The sequence below is a fragment of the Rhopilema esculentum genome, chromosome 3 (genome assembly GCF_057945365.1).
Source record: "Rhopilema esculentum isolate cy_ngs chromosome 3, ASM5794536v1, whole genome shotgun sequence".
Classification (NCBI taxonomy): domain Eukaryota; kingdom Metazoa; phylum Cnidaria; class Scyphozoa; order Rhizostomeae; family Rhizostomatidae; genus Rhopilema; species Rhopilema esculentum.
In genome coordinates this window covers 6,516,417-6,524,502 of record NC_142817.1, presented here as the reverse complement: position 1 = coordinate 6,524,502, position 8,086 = coordinate 6,516,417, and the positions used below count along the sequence as shown (strand labels likewise).

At 35.3% G+C, this 8,086-nt stretch overlaps 1 protein-coding gene across 3 annotated transcripts; it reads left to right on the top strand.

Annotated features, from left to right (window-relative positions):
* Window positions 1–29: 29 nt before the first annotated feature.
* LOC148960514 (uncharacterized) lies at window positions 30–6,654 on the top strand. 3 transcript variants are annotated; one of them, XR_016144458.1, is made up of 5 exons: window positions 30–1,748; window positions 2,948–3,159; window positions 4,047–4,164; window positions 4,855–5,054; window positions 6,014–6,654. XR_016144458.1 is itself a non-coding variant. In XM_089111789.1 (3 exons), exons 1-3 carry the CDS (start codon window positions 1,589–1,591, stop codon window positions 4,053–4,055), a joined length of 381 nt encoding a protein of 126 aa, XP_088967915.1. In that variant the 5' UTR covers window positions 30–1,588; the 3' UTR covers window positions 4,056–4,438. The 3 variants fall into 3 exon arrangements, 1 of the variants encoding a protein (XP_088967915.1); XM_089111789.1 differs by lacking the exons at window positions 4,855–5,054; window positions 6,014–6,654 and having other exon boundaries at window positions 4,047–4,438; XR_016144459.1 differs by lacking the exons at window positions 30–1,748; window positions 2,948–3,159; window positions 4,047–4,164 and adding an exon at window positions 4,469–4,597 and having other exon boundaries at window positions 6,014–6,646.
* The last annotated feature ends 1,432 nt before the right edge of the window (window positions 6,655–8,086 follow it).

Here is an 8,086-nt window from a genome sequence, read left to right as displayed (position 1 = left end):
CGGGAAAAATTGGGCAGTAGCCGTATTGTTTCCAAATGTAAGACATAACAGAATATTTCTGGTATCTTTTCCTGAATCTAATCAATGTATTTGTGTTGAGAAATATGTTGGGTATAAATTTAAACAGATTTATTCATGAACAAGCTTTGTGCAAGCGGATATTTTGTACAAGCAACGCACATTTTGATAAAAGATATTTATCGAACCTTGTTGAAATTATGTCACTGTCTTTATAACTCACGAAATATTGTACGACCTTCTTTTATAACTGGATAAATATGGCTACGACTATGCCAAAGGGAACCGTCTTTGACTGGCTAGTGGAAACACAAGGCCTATCCACAGCGCCTAGCCACAGGACCTGCGCCACAGGGCCTGCGCCACAGGGGGCCATGCCCACACTTAATATAGTTTTAAAGCTACAGTAAAAGGGGTAAGAAGCCTTGACCGCCTACTATTTATAGCCATGGCCCCCCACTTTCAAATTGCAAGCATCCAGCAACAGCATTAGAAAATCGCGTTTACTATAACAGGAAACAACAAGAAACGAATACAAACGATAAGGAAACAACATGAAACGATTTGTGACTTTGCAGAAACGACTAGATCTCCAAAACGAGACAAGCTTATCCATCCACGTGGGCATTGTCATCTTCGTTGCAGTGGCCTGTTCGGACATGTCGTTCTCCACCGCAAAAGCTGTTGTCTTAGATGAGGTTACGGAAACCCAGTGATAATGCTTACTTATGTTTCTACAACGCTAATTTTAGCAAAAGAAACCGAAACTAAAAGAACAAACTCCAATATACTAGGGATCGGCAACCTTTATAAACCTGGGGGCCAAATTTGACTTCAGAAATGCATACAAGGGCCGCAACTCGAAGTACAATGTAATTTTAGTGTAAACAAATTCTAATTAACTACTAATCTAATCATCAAAAATGTATTTATCGGTATATGTACTGTAACGTGGAAGCAGTTCGTAGATACAAACATAGATGTTAAGTACATGTTCACTGTTCAGTATGTTACAAGAAGCTAATGCGCAACTTGGTGCTGCATGTCCTTGGCCAACTTCTCAAAATTTGGCAGGATTGTTTACTGGCCGAGAATTAATTTGGCAGGAGCCGAGAATTTAAATTGCTATATTTCGACCTTCCCGGTAGTTGGTCCATGTTAATCCCAATGCCAGTGAGATTTGCTCTTACAATGCTGGCATTTCATATCATCAGGCTTTCATAAAATTGTGCCGCAATTAAAATGTTTCCAAGTCGTTTCTATTTGTTTCCTAGTTGTTTCTTACTTGTTTCCTAGTTGTTTCTACTTGTTTCTTCTTGTTTCCTAGTCGTTTCTACTCATTTTCCGTTATAGTAACCACGATTAGAAAATAGACACCGCCGAAGGCCTTCAATAGGAAGAAAGTAGGTTTTTTCAAAATTTGTAGGGAATTGTGGGTAGAAAATTGAGTTGCTGCGTAGGTTGTGCGTAGGTATAAATTTGTAAGGTGGTAGGTGGAAATGTTTTGTGCATGGTTCGTGAAGATACCAGACAGTCGCAAGAATAGTACATTTGTTGCTCATATGTCAGGATGGCAGGCAGCAGCAGTGAAAGAACTGGACTTGATGACTTTGTCAAAATTGGAAAAGAGCTTTACAGCTCCTCTGAAGAACATCCAACGCCTGTTTTAGCCAAGATTACTGGAAAGATTCCCAACTGGTTTGAAGGCACACTTATTAGAGTAGGGCCGGGTGAGTTGTTTTTTATTGCTTCCATCCGTCCTAAGTATAACGCGCAAAGTAAAATTTCTGTTATTTTTGCACCATTTGTGTGTCATAGAGGATTCGATGACAAATGCGCCACAGATTTGCGACAGTCTAAGACATTAGTACGCCAAGGAATGAAGGATGGTTTCGCCAAACCAATAATAAAGAGTGACTAGTCTTCGCTAGCCCAGCTAAAAACACCCCTTCCTTCTGAAATGAATGTTCCTTCTTACAATATGTATGCATTGGAGCGGCTGACATTGAAACTTTTTCACATTTACACAACCTAAATGGTAAGAAATAGCCTCCTACCGAAATGCTATTATTACCGTTTTGAGAAATTTATGTATATGACGTCATCGAAAAAATGTCAATCAATGAGATATGCATTAGGATAATTGTAGAAACAATATTGATTAGTTAAAATTGTTGGGAAAAATAAAAAGATTCAAGTTTTTTAAGTTTTGTTCTAAACATGTGTGAACCGGCGGCCTTTCGGTATATAAACAGCGCCAAATGTTGAATCATTGATGAGAATTTATTTGTTCATGAGATATGCAAAGAAATTTTTGGTATACCTACTCAATGGACGTGTTTCCCTATCAGAGTGTGAAGGAATATCTTAAGAAAGGACTATTAACAGCCCAAGAATGTGAATTCTCCGAAACAGTAGTGGTAAAAGGCCTATTTTGGTTTCATGACGTCATCATTTAATTTGCTAATATCAGCAAAATAGAATTTGTTATGCATCAAATGAAAGCTCCTTCTTAGAGCTATCCGAATATGTAATTATTATTGCTATAAGACTTTTATTACAAGGTATATTAGCTTTCTTGTTGAATTATTTTTTATTTACGACGTCACGAATCACGTGCAATCTAAAAATAATTCGCGATGGCCCATCTCGGAAAATCGATCTTTAGCCATTGAAATGTAAAAATCCAAAGAAAAAATAGAGATTAGGCAATTTGTTAGTTTTTCGCAGCCATTTCTCTGTCTATTCGTTTTGGATTGACTTTGGCTAGCAACCTTTGTTTACAGCACTTCCAATTTCCGGGAATACGGCAATTTGATGCTCTCAAGTTGAATTTTCAATAATCATTGTCAGTCGTTGATTTTTTATTTTTAAATATAAATTTGAATCATTAATATTGCCTTTATTAATCAAAAGCATTTTTTTGCAGGACTGGATCATAAAAGATTTGTTCAAGCGTCTAATCCTGTTGATGCAGTGACAACGTTTTCAGTTGAAGAAAATATTTACGTTATTTCCAAGCTGATACCAAAAGTCAATCTTGGACTAGGAGGCCAGAACCCATCGCCATCGGGAAAAATCGTTGCTACAAATGCCACTAAATTATCATCGGAAGATAACAAGAAGAAGGAAAAATCCAAGGTGAAATGAATTAAGAACTCTGACTTAACAAGGCTAATCTTTCATTTGAATATAACCATTACTTTTGTGTTCCATAACTTTTGTTATGCCAAAGGCATAACAACAACCCATTATTCATTAATCGAAATTAAAAGCCAAGTAGAATTATACTAACAGAAAAGGATTAATTTTCGTCTGATTATAGTATAGTGGCACAAACGTTTAATAATAATCTTGTAAATAATACTGAAAGCCTCAATATAACCCGACCTTTATCTGATAATGTACACCAAACGTATGAAGAAAGTACGGACAAGTTAACTCTAATAACGTAATCAATGTAAGTAAATTGTACCAGAAAATTTTTTTTTTTTAAATAAATAACGACGTTTCGAGCATAGCCCATTATTTACTTGATTTACTTGATTAGTTTGTTGTAAAGTTGTAGTTTTTCTCTTATCAGATTTTCTTGGAAGGGAAACCTGTCTCAGAGATGTATACCAAAATGCTATTCTGTAGCACAAAGAATGATGAATAATGTATCTCATTTTAGGCTTGATATATTTTTTTTCAAGAAATATTCATGTTCAGATAGTTGCTATGAAATGGCGTTAAAGTGTTGATGTCTCTTACTTAAAAATATACAATCCTTGATTCTTTTTTACTTTCTTTGCAAAATTGAACACACAATGCTAAGGTCTGTTTAATTCAAATTGTCATTTTATTTATTGGGTATTCTGTACATTTGATTTATTTTAAGTTGGAAGTTTTTTCAAGTTATTCGGCTTTCTAATATATCTTATTACCTTGTCTTCGTTGTACGTTGAGGAATAATATACTGTTTTTTTCATTTTAAGGTCAAATTTGTTTAGTTGATATCATTTTTTAGCTAAATATACTCTTTTTAGCAAAAATGATGACCATATTTGGATGATATTGCTAAGAAAGTTGATAGAGTGCAAGGACATTTGGATATTTCTTGAACTGACGAAACAAACATCTCAAAAGAATACCTTTGAGCTGGAGGTAAAATTTATTGTATGACTGTAGAATCGCTTTTAACTGAAAGTGGTTAAGTAAGAGATCACCCCTTCATAATGAGGCTCTATTCACATGCTGTCCGCACATTCTTAAAATAATGGATAACTTACAATTCGTCAATATTGTTCAAAGTTTGTTGATTCTTGCAGCTTGTATCGTTCAATGTCGTAAATGTGTCCATTGATACGTTACATTCATTGTTTTGTTGTTGTATTTTTGCAATCTAAACCGAAATTTTGAATTAATCAAATATCAAATTAACATAGCTCACGATGACTCAGATGTACATCTTCAGCTAGATATAAGATTTTGCTTCTCTGTCTTCACATAAAGTAAGAACGTTCTTTTCTGTCATAGGATTGATTAGATGTTGCCACCCACATTCGTTTGTTGTAGGAAATTAAAGCAGCAGCTCGAGGTTGGGTTCCTTTAGGTCTTCTTTGAAATACCAGCTATAAGACGAGCAGATGATGTTTGATTCTAAATAAAATAAATCGTTTATTGCTTTTAAGATAATATTTAAAATGACTTTCGTTTATTGATTCCACTAAATGTATGTGTGATCTTTCCTTAAATTCTGCAAGATCTTTTTGTAAAAATGGGGATTTTTAGATTCTTTGTAGAACTTAATTTTGATTTTGTTAATAAGTTAAAAAATATAAATATTTTTTACAGGACTGGTTCAGTTGGAGCAAATATTCACGTTATTTCGAAGCTGATAGCAAAAATCAATGCTATGATAGAAGGCCAGAATCAATTGGGGGGAAATGTTCACTAAATATGCAACTAAAATATCATAGGAAGATGACCAGAAGAAGGAAGAATCCAAATTGATCTTAAAGTACTCTTTGGCGAAAGCCTCTGACTTGGCCTTGGTAATCCTTCTTTCGAATATAACCATTATATTTGGCATTCCTTTACACAACGTAACTAAATACATATCGCAAGATAGATGTTCAAATATTGCCTTACGATCGCTTTTTATTAGTTCGAAATCGGCAATAATATTTGTACAACGAATTGGTATGTCACAAGATGTAGTTCTATTTACAAATGCTCAAATGTAGATCCAGCTGAGACGTGTCAAAACTGCTTCTTCAAGCTCTGACGTCTGCCAATGACATCTTTTTTCTTTAGTTGGTAATGCTAGAGAAGGCTCAAGAGCCTATGGCTAAGCGCTAACAAGGAAAAGGGAGGAGGGATCAGGAAGAGAGAGAGAAAAGATCAGGCTTCTATATTTTTGCTTTGAATAAAGACAGGTTTTAAGAGTCTGGAAAGCAGGAAGGGGGTAAAGCATCCCAAAGTTTACAAGATCTAGGGAGGAAGGAAAGAGTTGTGGGATTGAGTTCGTGAGTTTGGGAGGGAGATTTGGAAAGGGTGAGGGCTAGAAGAGAATCTGGTATTACGTACATGTCTCAAAGGGGCCAGGGATCATATCTCTGATATCCTGAGAGCAATGGGCGTGGTAATACAACTTTCAGTGACCGAGCAAGAAGTGATGTTAACCAAGAGGCCCGATTAAATATGATTAAAAGACTGTTAACATATGTTAGACAGAAAAAAGCTCAGGAAGAGAAACAGACACATTCTAACCGTGACTGATTTTGCTTATCTGTTTTTATAAAATGCTTCTCTCTACCTAAATCTTTTAAGTATTGTTTTTTCATCTTTATTTTGTATGATGTTCTGTTTTGTTCACCTCTTTCAATCTTCTTGGGTATTAGTCGATTAGTTCGAGTGTCCCAATATTTAGGCTTTTCTCTAAGAATTTTCTCTCGATCACCATTTTCGTCGCCATTTTATTATTAACAAACGATCGTTCTTCTTTTTACAGTAAGTCGATTATGCATGCTTAGACTGGCAGTTGCTTAGAAAATTCATTTGGGCACATTCAAAATTCAGAAGCTGCTTGGTTTTTCGGATGGCTGCAGTCTGATGACGCAGTAGACTTTTTTCAAAGATAATGGTGATGACCATCCTTGAGCACTTGAGGAGCGAACCGATAGAGTACAAGGACATTTAGAGATTTCTTGATCTGATGGAGCAGTCATCTCAAAAGACTGCTTTTGGATTCAAGGTAAAGATATTGTATGTGTAGTGATTCAATTTAGGCCATTTTATACAATCCATCATTGCTTCTTCTGCATACCTACGTAATTCTATATTCATCATTCTCTATGTTAATTACACGTCATTTTAACCTAATCTATCACACCATTGTTAACCATCGAGCATATCCTTTCCTTTGTATAACTCTTAATTAAGTTTGCCAGTTTTCTATATCAATACGAACTTTTGTAAATTATAATCAGTCAGTAGAAATCACGTTACACACTGCACAAACAGTTTGCATCTCTCTGGCTCCGTGTCCTCTGCACGTAAAATAAGATCGCACTGGTTGAAGATTGCACGTTTGTCGTTTAATGGAGATTTTAGTCAATCATCGATCGATGTTCCGATGAACACTAAATATGATTATTTTTGTAAATATAATCTTTATCATCATTACTTCTACAACGGAATCCCAGTGTCCAATTTTGAAGCAGTTATTTTTCGTCATTGTAGACTATCCTCTATAGTGGCCCAACTTGACAGAAGTTCTTCTACAAGGGACCAATTCGACAAATGCTCTTTTCAAAGACCTGTTTTGAAGAACATTCTTCTCTAGACCCCCGTGTTAATAATAATAATAATAATATCATATTTATACAGGTTAACTTTGGTCAGCAACAACGTGCTGTTATCAATAAAGGACCTGTCTAAATTCTACATGGATTACCGAAATAAAAATTAAATACATGATGAAAATGAAATCTTAAAAGTCGAAGTTAAAATTTTTACAAAAAGTCTTAAATCTTAAAATTGATGTTTCACACTTCATTTCGTCTGTTAGTTTATTAAAAATCTTTGCTCCTTGAAAGTAAAAGGCCTTCTTGCCTGCTTCTGATTGGACTTTGGGCAAAACAATATTTTTTGCATTGGCACGAGTACACTGCCTGTGTTTTACTCTATTGAAGTAGTTTCGAAAGGCGTGTGGCGATACGCTATTCAAACTTTTGAAAACTTCAAGAGCACACATCTTGTTTCGTATACTACTGACTTTTTCCAGCTGTACACTGTCCCTGTTGCCATTTATTACTTTCAGTGCCCGTCTCTGAATGTTCTCATACACCATCTTTTTTGATGGTGCCATGTGAAGGAACACATTGTTACAATAAAGCAGAATTGGTAAAATTGTTACCTTGTAAATTGTTTCTGCTGTGTAAGGACTTATATTATGCCGTATACGCGACAATAACTTTACTCTAGATGAGGCTTTTTTTATTGTTTTTTCGAAATGATCAGAAAATGTCAGGTTCTTGTCCATCTTTACTCCTAGATATTCGTATTCTTTAGATTCTGTGATCTTTGTGTTATTGATCTTGATCTCCATAGGTTTTGATTTCGAAGTTCTCTGGTGTGTACCATAAAGGACGCACTCGGTCTTGGTCTTTTTAAGATTAATAACGAGATTATTTTGCTGAAGCCAGTAAGCAATCTGTTTTAGATCACTGTTTAACTTTTCTTCGATAATATCACAATTTTTACCAACGCTCTTTGCCATAGGCCTTGACGAACGCTCTTTGCCATAGGCCCCTTTGATGGACGTTCTTCTCCCGAGACCTAGTTCTTTTAGTGTTACCGTATTTTATATGATAATAAAACGAATACTTAGACAAGATTAACACTTCAACGAGACTGCTGTTTTGAATGTGTCTTCTGTGCCCTATGCCGTAAATTTACAGTTAAAAATTAATCTCATAAAAGTCGTTTCTGCTTTTGGTAATCGGAACGCTTAACCTTCAATGGCGCCATTACCAATGATAATGAACAAACTAATTTGAGCAACTGTGGTAGATTTGTGGCT

What these genes read in the sequence shown, in the direction of transcription:
- LOC148960514 (XM_089111789.1), top strand. Translation starts at nt 1,589, where the DNA reads ATGGCAGGCAGCAGCAGTGAAAGAACTGGACTTGATGACTTTGTCAAA. An exon ending in ACTTATTAGAGTAGGGCCGG is followed by an intron (nt 1,749 to 2,947) that starts GTGAGTTGTTTT and finishes ATTTTTTTGCAG; the next exon opens with GACTGGATCATAAAAGATTT.